We start from the raw sequence: 15239 nt of genomic DNA on the forward strand, positions 1-15239 counted from the left end.
TTAGATTTTTTTTCACCACTTTACCTTGCCATCAGACAGAATTTTCTGAGGGGAAGCCACTGTTAAGTAAGCCAAATATCACTCTCTCCAAATCAACCAAACTCCATGGGTGAAATTGGTAATTTTAGCTCTGAGAAGTATGGAACTTGCTTGTTTACCGCTGCCTCCATCTGTTAGGTAGCCTGCGTTATTGTGTGACTTTGGTGAATCCAAAGTGTCATTTTAAAGCACCAAAGTTGCACAATACTACAATTACACTAACTGACCAAGGCAGCGGTAGACTGGCAACTCCCACATCCTATGAGGTAAAATCAGTGATTTCACCATTGGAGTTTGGTTGTTTTGAGAGTGACATTGGACTTATTTTATGGTGGTTTCCCATTGGAAAAGGCTGTCTGACGGCAAAGTATAGTGTACACTATTACTAATAATGTTTGGTTTTGTTGGGTGGACCCTTTTTAAGTGGTTAAAATACATTGTTTAGCTTCTGTGCTGGTGTCTGCTCTGCCTCTCAAAACTGCCAGTGTGCCAGTACCTTATGCAACACCACATTAAATAATCCAAACTATCCCTTCAAGACTCATAACTAATCTCCATGAAATGATCATAAACATTTGGGAAAGCAGAGAAAACATCCATCTGACTGAGTATGATCACTAAATGTCTGATGTCTCTGAAAAACCTGGAATTTGGATCTACAGTCCATTAGACTTTGATTGCAAAAGATGGATCACTGTTTAAGAACCACCAGAATAAGGTCAAAGCTTTGTTAAGGAAGGCAGTCAAAGGATGGGAGGAGTGGAGTGATAACGGTCCTGTAAAAAAGCCAAACTGGTGTATTTTTGGATGAATAGCAGATGAAGTCATTGTAGACGGATGTAGTTCAAATCAAGACAAGGCTCCTCTTTTGAAGGTCACTAAAAGATAGAAATTGGTTCATCCTGGAGATATTTTAAAGATGACGTAATCATGACTGGGTCTGAATCTGCTCTTTAAAGCTTTGGTCACTGTCAGAGGAAACACACAACCAAGACTGAGAACCAACATTTTGTTAAAGTGTGAAGTGGCCTTATGATGTAGATAGAAAGCACACTGCCTAATTTAATTATCTAATTTAAGATCAAAGAGGCAAACGACATCTCTTTCAGCACGATTAGTGTTCTCTTGTCGAAAAGTATCCACATTACTTGTCTCTTGTTGGACCCCAGTGGAACCTGCTTTGCTCAGAGACATTTTTGCGAAATGAAAGGCACCAGATGTAACTCTGACAGACATAAGGCCCACATTTGACGGCTGCATCTCTGGAGCCTTGAACTAAAAAGGCTCTCATCCTTGTGGGAGTGTATTTCCAGGATGGTGCAGGAGAATATTAGATCCCGTTTTTAACAAAGTGGCGTGGCTCAAACACTTCAAGGTCCAGGGAGGAGACTGTGTGACATGATTTCAGTCTGGCTGATAGTAGTCCTGATCTGAGCACTGTAGGGTGAAAGAAGCTGCAACAAAGAGAGTATAAAAATATCACCATGGATATAAAAATAGATTTTGTTAAAAGGCTGGTGATAGTAAAAGGGAAGAGTGTTTACAACTCCAGTCCTGCTGCAAGATTTCAGCAGTATAACAAAACCTTTGGAAGTTAAAACCTACTCCAAACCATTGATTTTACACACAGTGTTCAGTTGACTTGTTGTGTGATGTAGAGAAGAAAGGCTGCATGGTGTGCAGTAGTGACCTTGGCTAACTTTAAGAGTGAGTACTACTCAGCCTGTGCAAACAGTTGTGTAATGTCTTCTTTGGCTCTGCAGCAGCTTTCCACCATTGTTATGTTGGCTTGGCTTGACACTTAAAACTGTAGGCGTGAGGTTTGAACGAAACAAAACAATGAAAGAATGCAATTGAGTTGCATTGTGGGAAATGTAGGGTTTAGTTTTTTGGAGCTTGACCCCTACTAGAGGCCTCTGTTCCTCTGCTGCTTCGATTTTGACCAATCCTCACTTAATGTGTCTTCTGAGGCACCCAGCTATATTTACATACCATACTAAATTGCAGGACTACCCTGTTAATAGCCAATTATTGGACAGTTATGACGTTGAGTTCATTTATTTATTTATGAGGAAAACGCACGTTAGTCAACATCTCTGTAAATGTACCAGTGTCAGCCAGCTGGCTAATTTTCAACTGCAGTCCTTTGGCAAGATCTTATAAAACCAATGAGCTGATGTATAAAATTTACAGACGGAAGATAGAATTAAATGTTTAAAGGGCCAGTGTGTAACATTTATGAGGATTTGTTGGCAGTGTGTTGCAGAAACGGACTATAATATTCATATGTCTGTTTTCATCACTGTATTTTCACCTTAGAATGAGCGTTTTTTTAGAGGGCTGAGGTCCTCTTCCATGGAAGCTGCCATGTTGAACCTCTATGTTTCTACAGGCGCCCTGAGCGGACAAACCAAACACTGGCTCTAGATGTGACTAAGGTTGAGTTTTTTTCCGAGATAAAACAATACTTTTAAAATGGTACTGGTGCCTGTGTGGTGCCTGATTTGATACTTTTAAAAAAAAATTAAGTACAAAAAGATGGTTGACAATGTTAAAGAGCAACTTTCAGTTTGAAATTGAATATTTTAAATGTTAGCACTTAAATATATAAATATCTAACACCATTTTACATAATTAAGTCATAGAATTATTATACCTAAACACTAAATAACACTACTGGACAGTACTTACATCAGTAAAATACATTTTGAATATTCTACAAGATTCAGCCACAAATCTCAGCAGTTCTTTTGCAGAAATATGATCATATTTGTTTACCTAAGAGAAGTCCCCCCTCGTCATGGGGTCACACATGCAGTTGAGCATGGTGCATCCCTCTGCTTTCCAGTGTGTTGCTGGATGCTCCCCTTTTATACGCAATTTCTTTTAAACATTTATTGAACATCCTGCCCGTTGTTGGAATCGTTCGAGTGAAATACAGCCGAACTTTAGACTGTTGAGCTCAGCATGTTTTCTTTTCCTTTCAGGTGGTTGGCGGTCTCGATATACACAAAAAGATGGTGGTGGACGTGTGAGCGCTCCTCTGCTTGCTGACTCCCTCCCTTCCTCCTCGACACTCGCTTTCTCCACCATCTCTGAAGATCTGCTCAAGACGTCCGGCAAAACGCTCTCTGTGTAACTCAATGGAAGTATTCTCTCTCTTTCTTTCTCTTTTATCTCTCTAACTCTTTCTCTTCTCTCTCTGTGAAGCCACTTTTTCTTTCAAAAACCACAGGCCTCGTGAAGCCAACTTTGAAGTGTTATTGAACTGTAAATCCTCTCAATAACCCGGTCGTAGCACTTTAAGAGACTGAAGGACATCTATTTGTCACTCGCAAGAGCATCTCCGATTTTGGATGAGGGGGGAGAAAGGAGGGAAAGGGGGCGCAGTGAAGAGGCTGGTTGGCTTGTTCATATTTCATCCTTTCTTTTTTTTGTTAATTGTTATTTTTGATATTTATTTTTTGTTCTTGTCTTTTATAAAGAAGAAAAAATACAAGTATATCTACGGTTGTCTCGTGAGGGGAAAGTGTATAGTATTTTAACACTTGACTTACAGTACAACTAGAAAGTAGGGTATGAAGTGCCAACCAGAACATATCCAGAAACCAGTCCAAGTTATTACCCATCATCACCGCTGTCACTCGTGACACTTCCAACTGCACGACTGCGACTCATAGTATGTGCAAAACTAAATCTCAGACTTTCTGATTCTTTGTCCTTGGTTTTTAGCTTGCATACAAACAGTTTGGATTAGACCAGTGAAGCTTCCAGTCACTCTTAGCAAAGCAGTTCATGTTTTTTTTTCTTTTTTTTTTGTGATAAGATTGCTAGTTTTATTCATACTGAAGAATGTGTTTATATTGTTGGAGATTATCCTTGTTTTCTGTCATGAAATCATAGGTAGATGAATAAATTAATGCCAAGAAAATGTCTTTCCAAAACTAATTCATGGCTGCAAACTGATAACATGGTTTACTCTTTGCGTTCAAACAGTGTGCATCCATAAGACAATCTGCAATGCAAAGAATAGCTCTGCACTCACACCGACAAACGGACTGAATTCGCTAGACTTTTATTCAGGACAGAGGCAGGACAGACTTGGCTAAGAACTGAGAGTAATAGTTAAAGAGTGAGATTATACACTGTTTGTGTGAGTATATAGCAATTTAAGAGACTTATCTGCAGGCAGCGTTTTTTAAACCAATATGTGTATATTAGGTAATCAATGTGTGCTCATCTTCTTTAACAGCGAGAGGAGAAAGAAGGCTTTGCCTCTCCTTTACATGAGCCCTTCTGAATACTTACCTTTCTCAGTACAGCGCAGGACGGGTCAGTTTTCTTTAACGCAACACTTAAAATCTTAACACGTTGGCATGATCAGTGTGCAATGGGATAGACTGTATATTGTAGTTTTTTTTTTTTTTAAGTTTTTTTTTGGGAAAGTGTACATTTCAAAAGTTGGCTTCTTCTACCACTTCTTTTTTCTGTCACGATCACCTCATTTTCTCCCCCTCCCACCCACCAACACGAACAGGGAGAAAGATAAATTCAACCGAATTTTTTAATTTCTAAGGGAAAAATGCTTCCTACTATAAAGCGCATCGGGATTGCTTTTCGTTTTGCTTTGGAGGCCGACAGCTGGTTTGAACCGGAGTTTTCAGTCAGAGATGTGAATCTGGAGTGCTCTGTTGTCCCTTATCCCAAAGCTCTGCACGGCTTGGGCCTCCCTGTGCTTGCATGACATGGAAATATATTTTTTGTTGTGCATGTAGATCAATTTTTTGAAATAATCCTCTTGTTTACACATGGATGGTGATGTTAATATATTTAAGAATTTAATGGTATACAATATGGATGTTGCCAAACTTTGGTAAATGTACACATATTATGAGAGGTAATCCAAATGAACTGAACTACATGTAACTTTTTGTATTTTACCCGGGTCAGCCAGATGCTTCTATTCCAGTAAAAGTTGCATATCTGATCCTGTCTCAAACTGCCACACACTGTACTCAGCTTAAAGGGGAAAATTTGATGTTTTTTTTTTTTCTTTCTTTTGTATATAAGTATTTGTTAAATGCAGTTCTGGCTCTCTGTTCTCTGTATAGTTCAGACCGCGCTTTAGTTTGTAAGTGCTACTTTTTCTCTGAGGGACTTGGGTTCTTTTTAGTTTGTGTGGGGATATCTGAGAAGATTTAAGTTTGAGAACCTTTTTTTTTCCTTTTTCTGCATGCTGCATCTTATGCTGTGGGACTGTTGGAAACTTGATACTGTATGAAAATTAAATAAAATTTAAATAAACTTTGAAATGTTGAAAGTAATTGATTTTCTGTTGCTAATTTTAAACGGCATTTCCCTTCAGGATTTTACTGACCAGGGACCTTGTAAGAGAAAAAAAAAACTCAACTGCTTGTCCTATCTGAACTTAACTTTAAAAGATGGGACAAATCCTATCTTCCTATTCCAGAAGAAATTCCTAAACTCATGTCTGTATCCTATCCTACGTCAGACCTCATGTCTTGAGAAATCCTATCTAAAACCAAAACGTTGATTCTTTAGTCACAAGACTGCCTGTATCCATGATTATAATGTAATATCAATAGCTGTCTCACTTCACTTGTCAGTGTCTATCTCTTTGTTATGGACAAGAAAATAAAAAGGCTTTCAGTTTTCAATAAAGGCATTAATTGTGTTGTGTGAAGGAGAGGATACCCAACATTTTGGGCTTAAGCAGCCTTTCAATCATAACATTTTTGTATTAATATTCTTTTCCATCTTCAGGCCTAACAATGGTGGTGTTGCCAATTTTAGCAGTTATTCTGAATTTAGGACAGGCTGTTTGTCCCGTTAACCCCAGATTCCTCTCTCAGAAAACTTCTTAGTCAGGACAGATCTGTGATAGCTAAATTCCTATTCTAGGACAATATAGGATTTTTTTCCTAAGTGCAGTTAGAAAACATGTTTCTGAAATACCAAAACAAAAAAAAAACTACACTCCTTGTTAGTCGGGATTGAAATTATTTATTTACACAAACTCATTCTTACAGATAGATGCACACTGTTTTTGCAGGCATCCTGATTTCCCCTCATGTTTTGGGTCAAGTGATCCAACACTGTTTCCATGAGGCCACAACAGCTGAACCTGAAGTGTAGGTCCACAGGGGAATCAACAGTCTTAACTCAGATCAAAGTGGGACCTCCAACAGCCAATCAGAGAGAGGATAAAGGCACACAGCAGCCAATGAGACTTTAGAATCTCTCTGCAGTCCGACTTGCCACCACCCTGATGTTACCATAGACCTTTGAAGGTGGACTTCCTGTGGGGGCAAAAGGGGTTTAAAGGTCACTTCTCAGCACCATGTGTGGATTCAAAGAGATGTGTGACAAACATGACATCAACCATTGTTGTGCTGTATTAATCAAATATAAAAAAAAAATCTTTCTTACCCAAGATTAAGTTACATATCGCTGTCCGGGCCATTTTAATATTCTGGAAAGATCCTAATATGTGAACTTTTCTGTTGAGAGAAAGTTGAATGAGTGTTCACAACTGAAGGAATATTGAAGGAACAATGTGTACAGCACCCTGTGGATTCAAGAGAAATACACAATATTCCTTGGAGGTAAGAATTCATAAATGGCAGTAAATAATTTGACATTGCAACAGTAGGTTTCTGCATTTAGCAACAAAACACCAAACTTGTTAATGGTGAAATTAGAACACTTAGGAATCAGCACAGTTTTGGGAGAGTGACTCCATCTCCTGTCTCATAGATATTTTTCTGTCTTGGTCCTTGGGAGATAATTTGATCTTGCAGTTGTATCCGCAGACCTTTTAGGTTTGTATGGAAAATTTGTTTTAGGGCCAGTTTATGGCAAAAAAGCAAAAATCAAATTTTCATACTCACGTGTCTGCGAGCACAATGCGGGTCTTTGTGACATTTTCAATAGTGAATTTGGTTTTTCCTCCCTTCCCCGCTATCCTTCCGATGGCTCTGGATAAGTGGTCGCCCTTCAGAGGTTTCACTGTCGAGACGGACAACACGAGGAATCAATTAAAATACACACAGAGATCGGAAAGTTCATTTGCAGCGGTGGACAGAAAGTAAATACAGTAAGTAAATACAAGGACTTTCAGAGAGGACAGAAGTACCGTGTCAGTGTCATCTTACCATCTGTGACATCAAAGCTTTCTAGGAAAAGCTCGTCTAATCTGATGAGAGCTAAGGCGTCCTGGAAAGACAAAGTGTGAGCATTCAATCACAAGCCACGGGTTCAGGGGACATCAAGAATTAAGTATTGTGCCAGTGAATATATCACAATGTGCTTAGATTTCAGCTTCTGTCAATTAAAAGTATAATATGACCACTACAGTCTATGAAAGCTGACAAACATATTTAAACAATTAACCTGATATCCTTGTTCTGTTTAAACCATGTGCCCTTTTAATTAAAGAATATTCAACAAAGATATTATCATCGTTTGAACAATAAAGTAAGCCAACCAAAAACTACAGCCAGTACATAATTTGATAAAAGTTTAATGTCAACACACTAATAATAAGAACTAGTCCTCATCCTAAATCCCCACATCTAGCCCCAAACCTTGAATTGGCTTGAAAATATAGTTTGCACAGAAAATGACAAAAAAAAACAGTCATGCCTCAGCAAACAAGAGCATGCACAGGTCAGACTCTTCTATTAGTGTACTTACTTCAACCTGGAATCCTAGAACAAAGGCTCGTACAAAATCTGTTGCTTTCGTGAGCGAGCCGATGTCCTGTGTTTCTTTGCATGTCTGAAAGAAGGAAGACACATCACACTCAGTGTAAACTCTGCATTATTGTAAAAAGACTCAGTCATGTCAACACTGCTCAGATGTGTGTGTTGGGGAAACTTACTTTGATTTCAACATTCCTTGTTTTGAGGTTGAATCTGACTTGAAGCTGCAGGTTTTCTACGATCGGGGTGAAAATTTTCATCCAGTTTTCCTTCAGCGGAGTGTATCTGTGAGCTGGGACAGCGATTTTACGCATCTCATCTGGTCCCTGAAACACATATTAAACAACTGTCAATCACACACATTAACAGTAAAACCACAAACATTACATTCACTATATTGTGCAATATTATTTTTCATCATCACATACAATATCATGTTTGATATCATGTATTTTAGCTTGCTTTTTACTTAACTTATTACCTCTATTGTTACTCTATTAGGCATTATTGTGCATTTATTCCTTATAAATTTCATATTGCTTATTTTATTCTCTAGTTTTTATTCTATGTTACTGTAATTTTGGATCAATCTTTAGCACAAGAATTTCCTTTGAGATTAATAAAGTTCTATTTTATCTTATCAACAATTAAAAATAATTTAACAAATGTAGAAGAAATTATTTGCACACCACTTTAGTTACTTATTGTTGCAAATTTCAACAATGTCTTAACTGAAAAACACAAACAAAAGTTAGAGTTGTGGAGTCCACATTCCCCAAGGAATGGACGTGAGTATTGAAAATAAAACACTTCTGTTGTGATTGTGTGTCCTTTTCAGCCTTTCATTACTGATGTGTTAATTTGCAATGTTAATTTTAAAGTTGAGGGTGGTCTCACTAATCCATGTACTGCTGCTTAGATATTACCTATGAATATCTTATGAGCTTATCCACTGGTTTGCATTTAAAAGCTTATTCTGCAATATAGCTGCGACTACAATTGTTTTATGAGTGAATCGATTGGTGTTTTTGTTTTTAATATGGAAGAAAATGGTGAAAAATGTTGACCAGTGCTTCAGAAAGCCCATGACGATGTCTTCAAATGTCTTCTTTTGTCCAAAGATATTCAATTTACAGTCATAAAAGGGTTAAGAACCCAGAAAATATTCACATTTAAGAATATGAAACTGAATTTTGGTCTTTTTATTTTTTAAAAAAGCAATTAGCTAAATTGTTGGCTCTTAATTTAATAATCGATTCATATTTAGTTAATCTTGTTAGCTCTGTTACAGGCAAAATAGTTGTGTTATATTAACAGCTGCTCTTACAAAGGAATTTTGAGTACTGTGTGCTGCACTGCGCAAGCGCAAAGCAGTTACTAGTTATTTTGTGAGGACAACTATGTTAAAAACTTTGTTCTTCGCTGTGACTAGAAATGAAGCAACACACAGCAGCACATGTACACAGAAAGTAGTAGGTTACCTTTAATTTGTCGCCGGAAATTGGTGGAAACTGCGGTCGCTTGCTTGCCACGGGCTCCTCTGTGTCCATGTCCACTCCATCTTGTTCACGTTTTCGTTTCTGAGTCTTTTTAGACTTTACTTTGGTGAAAGAATCTGTGTCATCTGTGCCCCCCATGGCAGCGCCAACGGAGGGAGCTGTATTTTTATCCGTGTCCATCCTGAGAATAGTTTTGTAAGAAATTAAGCAGTAAAATGTGAGGAAGACGACGGCCACACAGGGGTGAGGGTGTCCTCGTGCAACGAAAAGGACCCCAATAGCCAAATCAACGACGCCTGTAGACAGAAAAATAATAACTACTGGTGTTATAATTGACAAAGCTATCTCACTGGACAAGTAGAATTTATTTAAACAAATAACATATCAGCACACGTGCTTTGGTACCTCTAATACGTAAAACGTTTACTTAAAATGTATACATTTTGTCAGGCAAGTCTGCAGGCAGCTACTCGTTCTGCTGTAGGAGGGTCCCGACGTCATTTGTTTTGGCAGTGTGCTACATTGAACCGTTTTCTTGGTACTTTTATAAGGAAATTTCAACCGTTTTACACAGTATCTCTAAAACAGCAAATATGTCATCTCCTCTATCAAAGCCTCAGATCATTGTACACATTCAGAAGAGTTTAAACTACACAGTTTTTGACAGTAAATGGATTCCCTGCAGCGCGAAGTTTGTCTGTCTAGGGAACTTTCCGAGAGGAACCGGAGTGATGCAAATCTATGAAGTGGAGCACGGAGGAGCTCAGCTTATCAAGGAGGTAGATACCACCTAAACCTTTTACTCTTGTTTGCTGTTGTCCCCCTTGTTCCTTAGACATACCTAATGGAAACTGCTTATCTTAGCGTTAGCTAGCTTAAAGTTATCAAAGGTTTCTAGAAAACTCTTGCAAGGTTAATGTCTCCATAGCAACAGGCAACATAACCTCTTGTTGACCTCCACAACTAATAGAGATAGAGTTTATAGTTAAGAGTCAGGGCTTACCGGGGTGAAGAAATACAAGACCCCGGAGTAAACCCTGGTCTCGTCCAATCTAATCATTTGTAATTCTTAAATTTCTGGTTTGTCAGTCATTTTCACTGCACTGGAATAATTAAAGTGAATACAGTTACAAACGTGCCATTTCTCCCATATTTCTTTGTACTTAGTATAAATTTCGGTGTTTGCCATTAGAGCTGCAACGATTAATCAATAAATCCATTATTAATCGATTTTTTAATTATTTGCCAACTATTTTGATAGTCGATTAAGCATTTTGGGTCATTTTTTAACAAAGAAAATCCACATTCTCTGATAAATTGAATACCTTTGTGTTTTTGACATAATACATTTGTAGATGTCAACTTGGCCTTTCAAAAACAGTGATCACCATTTTCTGACATTATACAGCCAAACTGCTAATCGATTCTTAATTGATTAATTGAAAAAATAACAACAGATTAATCAATAATGAAAATAATCATTAATTGCAGCCCCATTTGCCATTAATAGACTACTGAAAAAAAAAAACAAAATAGTATATTAGTGTTTTTTTCCTTACTGATATTTCACTGCTTTTTGCATTGTCCCATTCTTGGAGCGAAACACTTTCCTCTCATATTTTTCAGGTGGAGAAACCCAAACCCATAAAGTGTGGGACATTTGGAGCGACATCTCTTCAACAAAGACACATAGCAACTGGGGATTTTGATGGAAATCTCAATATATGGTATTTTATCCACATCCACTGATGTCACACCTTCTGTGTCTGGCCAGTCACATGGCATCAAAGGATACGCTAAAAGAAAGAAAGATTTTATTTACATTTTTATTCACAAACTGCTAAACCACCAAATTCAAATATGTTGTAATTCCTAAAGCTCACTTACACTATTATAATTTACCCCTTATTGGAAAAACATATTCAATATTTTTAAGATTAATTTCTTTCCGACTGAATTGAAAGTGAATTCAGTCTGATCCTGTTGCCCACAGGAATCTGGAGGTGCCTGAAGTGCCAGTGTACACTGTAAAGGCCCACAAAGAGATAGTTAATAGTATCGATGGTGTTGGTGGCCTGGGGATTGGCGATGGTGCACCTGAGATAGTCACTGGAAGTAGAGATGGTAAGAGCCTTAAAACTGTTTAATATAGCTTGTAATTATAACCCTTTCAAAGCAGCAGCATAAAATAGAATACATAAAAAAGTTAGCTAACATACCAAATTCCCTTGTGTGTTACAGGGACAGTAAAGGTGTGGGATCCCAGGCAGAAGGATTCACCTGTAGCCAACATGGAGCCCATGGAAGGAGAAACCAAGAGGGACTGCTGGACTGTTGCATTTGGTATATAAATTCAAAATGTTCAGCTTTTTAAAGGACCTATAGCCAAAACTTAGCTTCCTAAGAAATGTGACTGGTCCTGTTTTAGACTCCTGCTTTTCAAGTAGACATGGGTACATCCTCACAGTTTAAGCCCTTGTTTGTCCATGACTTCTGTGAACAAAAGGTGGGTGAAGTCTGTCCAGGTTGAGCAGAGGAAAAACAATTATCCTCCCACTCCCAGACCGTGTCCTGTGTACTGAACAGAAGAATATCAAATTAACAGGCAAAGCACCACAAGCTTTGTACACCAAGGAAAGGACCAGTGTGTAGGATCTAGTGGCATCTAGCATAAAGTTCAGACCTACTGCACTTACATTTAGATAGATAGATAGATAGATAGATAGAAAGATAGAAAGTGGGAAACATCAACATGTATGAACAGTGACAGTTTAAAGTACCAGTTTGTAGGATTTAGTGGCTTATAATATATAAATTCTGTTAAATTTCTGCCATATTCTGCTGTAACACTACACACTGTGCCTTTAAATGCAGCCCTAAAACTTTGAGTCTATTTCTGTGATCTTTTCCAGTTAGCATATATACTTACCCAATGTTTTAAAATTGCAAACCAGCTTTGGAAGCGGTCCTGTTACACCATGAAAGAAAACTGTGTTAATTTCCCTCTCATTACAGGTCACGCCTTCAATGATCAGGACCGCTGTGTGTGTGCTGGCTACGACAACGGTGACATCAAACTCTTTGACCTGCGGAATATGTCTCTACGGTGGGAAACCAACATTAAAAATGGGGTGAGGTGAACATTTTATTGACATGGTAAAGCTTTGGTGTGTTTTTTGTGAAGTTATTTCAGGGGAAGATTTTCCTCTCGACGTCCTCAGTCATGTAGTCGGTTAGAAAATTACAAACATATCTGAAGAAAATGGGGACTCAAACTGACAGTGATTCAGTCAGCTCAGCTCTGAAACACAAAGAGTAATCCTCATATTCAGAGGTGATGTTTTTATTAGGATCAACTATCCAAACATACAGTATTTCTGTTGCGCTGCAACCTGCACATGAATCAAATGCAGACAGAAACAGGGACGACATGGAGACAGAGCTGAAAATGACTTCCCAGCATCATTTAGACTGTACATAAAACCACACGGGAAGTCTGCATGTTCCCTTCACACATCATATACAAAATTACACAGTCGTCTCTCTTATTCAGCACCTCTTGAATGTAGAGGAACCGGCCAGAGGTCATTATGTCCATTTCAACACAAAGTAGTTTGTGGTGGAGCCACGCCATGTGATAAATGTCCGGAGGGAGTGACTGTTATTTTTTTCTTACATCATGATCAGGTATGCTGTGTGGAGTTTGACAGGAAAGACATCAACATGAACAAGCTGGTGGCCACCTCACTGGAGGGAAAATTCCACGTCTTTGACATGAGGACCCAGCACCTCACCAAGGGCTTTGCCTCTGTTTCCGAAAAGGTAATTGACCTGGGTGGAGAGAGCCAGACGGATGTTTGGCTCCTCTGTATGGGAAAAATGTCAAAAGGTTATTAGCATTATTATTACTTTGTATTTGTATGGTACAGAGGGAAATGGGGGCACACGTCGTTTTGACCGTTTTCACAGCTGGAAGTGTTTGGGGTCGTGTTTGTCTAACATTTCTCTGTGGCTTTGTGACACTGGCCAAAAATGACACCGGGCCGGTGAGCAGAGAGGAGAGTGGCTTTTTGTGGGAAAATGCTCGAAAAACACACTTAAATCGGCATTAGTGCACGGACCAGCTCACCAAATGTTTGCTGTGTCTGAGAGATCAGAGGCCTCAGCTTTCTAAATATTTGTCCACTTTTTCAGAGAGATCAACACATCAATGTCTCCAACCATGAAAGTTCCTCCAATTCCACTAGATATTTCGGTCTAAGTAGATATTAATATACTCTAAAAACAAAGCTTTTGATTTTTTCATAATTCATATTAGTTTATATATTTATATAATAAACATGTCAAAACGTCAGATGGAAATCCGGCAAATGTATTCTGAAGGCAAGATTTTCTGTTTGTTTGTTTTTTTTTGTTTTCCTTTGTATTTTTTCATTAGTGTACAATTAAAAATTAGTTTTTAAACATTGTTTCTTAAAACCAGACACAGCTTTCAATGAGCTCATTAATAATTTTCCTACTACTTGTCTGGGGGTGTTCCATATATTTAAAGGCAAAGTAATGGCTTCTACTTCACACAAGGAAAGTGGAGTGTTGCAGGGACTGCAGGCAGGGGAACACGCTCCTGTAGCAAAGATCACACTAGGGATAAAAACTATGCCATCAAAGACATTACCTTTAACCTTTATTTAGCCAGTGTGGCTATTTACACCCGCTGTATATAGCCCAGCATGGCAGAGACAAAAAATGACACAACAGCAAGGCCACATTGTTTGACCTCAGCAAATTAAAGTGATGTAGAGGTTTGTAAAATGTCTTGAGATATGCTAGGAATTAATTTTGTAATTACTAATTTAATTGCGTTGGAAAGCAAATGATCTCTCTTTTTTATTTTAGGCTCATAAGTCGACCATCTGGCAGGTGAGGCACTTGCCTCAAAACAGAGACATCTTTATGACTGCAGGAGGAGCAGGAAACTTACATCTATGGAAATAGTAAGTTACTGATCTTTACCTACATTAGTGTTTTGTCCTGTTTCAAGTTACATATTACTCATCATGCTGGTTGTTTCATTATCAAATTGTCTGCTTTATTATAGTATATTAACTATATTTTATGCCATTTCCAGTGAGTATCCCGCTCAAAGAAGTAAGAAGGACTCAGATGGTGTGGATGTGGGCGTAGCTGGCACTGTTAACCTCTTACAGAACGTCACTCTGTCCACTCAGCCAATCGCCAGCCTGGACTGGAGCCCTGACAAGCAGGGCCTGTGCGTGTGTTCAGGCTTTGACCAGTCTGTCCGTGTGCTTATTGTCACCAAACTCAACTTGGTCTGAAAAAGTAGACAGATGATGAAGATCGGTGCAGCTTGATACGAAATGAGACACAACTGCAGAGTGTAAATCACTGCCCTTTTCTGAGGCTGAATTGTCTTTTATTAGAGGACAACCATTTCCTACTGCGAGTCTTGGAAGCTGTCTAGATTTTGTACAACTGATACTCGTGTTTAGACTTTTTTTGACGGGAAAACATTGAACTCAAATGAACTGGGAAATCCTTGGACAGGGTTGTGTTGTTTTGTCTCTGTTAAATGTTATCCTTGAAAGTTGTGTTGTGCTTGGCAGAGCCCTGCAGACACTGTTATCCTGTGGTGCAGAGAAATGCCCTTGTAACACAGTGATACATCTCCCGTCTCATCGAAAAGGATTGAAGAAATGAGTCATATAGCCTCTGGCTTGGAATAACACGTCTGGGATCAAATTTCACTTTTTAAAAATCTATTTCCATTTCCGAAGGATGCTCACTGAAATGCATGTCTTTTGTTGCACTATTTGGTGAACATTGTTGTAAAGTTGTCACTTTTGATATGTCATTTTTATTGAAAACTCTGTGGTTTCAAATTAAATGTGCCTTTGGAGAAAAAGATGAACATTTTCTCAGTGTCTTTTGTCCAAAATGAGTGGCTTCATTATAACAG

At 38.4% G+C, this 15239-nt stretch overlaps 3 protein-coding genes across 4 annotated transcripts in view; 2 read left to right on the forward strand and 1 right to left on the reverse strand.

The window, feature by feature from the left end:
* The window catches only part of LOC146315661 (calcineurin subunit B type 1), a 42251-nt gene extending 36888 nt beyond the window's left edge, over positions 1-5363 (forward strand). For both annotated transcript variants that reach the window (XM_084735750.1, XM_084735749.1), the window contains one exon: positions 3027-5363. In XM_084735750.1, coding sequence (XP_084591876.1) covers positions 3027-3074 — 48 coding nt within the window. In that variant the 3' untranslated portion in view covers positions 3075-5363. The remainder of the gene's footprint in view (positions 1-3026) is intronic.
* A 677-nt stretch (positions 5364-6040) lies between these two features.
* pno1 (partner of NOB1 homolog) lies at positions 6041-9550 on the reverse strand. Its single transcript, XM_084735649.1, has 7 exons — positions 9245-9550; positions 7943-8089; positions 7756-7839; positions 7215-7275; positions 6951-7068; positions 6490-6560; positions 6041-6359 (listed from the first exon to the last, which is right to left on the reverse strand). The coding sequence occupies exons 1-7, from the start codon at positions 9440-9442 to the stop codon at positions 6292-6294; spliced, it is 747 nt and encodes a 248-aa protein (XP_084591775.1). The 5' UTR covers positions 9443-9550; the 3' UTR covers positions 6041-6291.
* Positions 9551-9749: 199 nt separating this feature from the next.
* Positions 9750-15187, forward strand: dnaaf10 (dynein axonemal assembly factor 10). The gene is made up of 8 exons (XM_084735650.1): positions 9750-10041; positions 10889-10989; positions 11256-11386; positions 11504-11605; positions 12278-12393; positions 12950-13084; positions 14159-14256; positions 14391-15187. The coding sequence occupies exons 1-8, from the start codon at positions 9856-9858 to the stop codon at positions 14596-14598; spliced, it is 1077 nt and encodes a 358-aa protein (XP_084591776.1). The 5' UTR covers positions 9750-9855; the 3' UTR covers positions 14599-15187.
* Positions 15188-15239: the final 52 nt, after the last annotated feature.

Source organism: Lutjanus erythropterus, chromosome 14, assembly GCF_056507025.1.
Source record: "Lutjanus erythropterus isolate fLutEry1 chromosome 14, fLutEry1.hap2, whole genome shotgun sequence".
Taxonomy (NCBI): domain Eukaryota; kingdom Metazoa; phylum Chordata; class Actinopteri; order Lutjaniformes; family Lutjanidae; genus Lutjanus; species Lutjanus erythropterus.

What these genes read in the sequence shown, in the direction of transcription:
- pno1 (XM_084735649.1), bottom strand. Translation starts at nt 9,442, where the DNA reads ATGGACACGGATAAAAATACAGCTCCCTCCGTTGGCGCTGCCATGGGG. An exon ending in TTCTAGGATTCCAGGTTGAA is followed by an intron (nt 7,276 to 7,755) that starts GTAAGTACACTA and finishes TTGTCTTTCCAG; the next exon opens with GACGCCTTAGCTCTCATCAG. An exon ending in AAGCTTTGATGTCACAGATG is followed by an intron (nt 7,069 to 7,214) that starts GTAAGATGACAC and finishes CCGTCTCGACAG; the next exon opens with TGAAACCTCTGAAGGGCGAC.
- dnaaf10 (XM_084735650.1), top strand. Translation starts at nt 9,856, where the DNA reads ATGTCATCTCCTCTATCAAAGCCTCAGATCATTGTACACATTCAGAAG. An exon ending in GAGCTCAGCTTATCAAGGAG is followed by an intron (nt 10,042 to 10,888) that starts GTAGATACCACC and finishes CATATTTTTCAG; the next exon opens with GTGGAGAAACCCAAACCCAT. An exon ending in TTGCCTCTGTTTCCGAAAAG is followed by an intron (nt 13,085 to 14,158) that starts GTAATTGACCTG and finishes TTTTTATTTTAG; the next exon opens with GCTCATAAGTCGACCATCTG.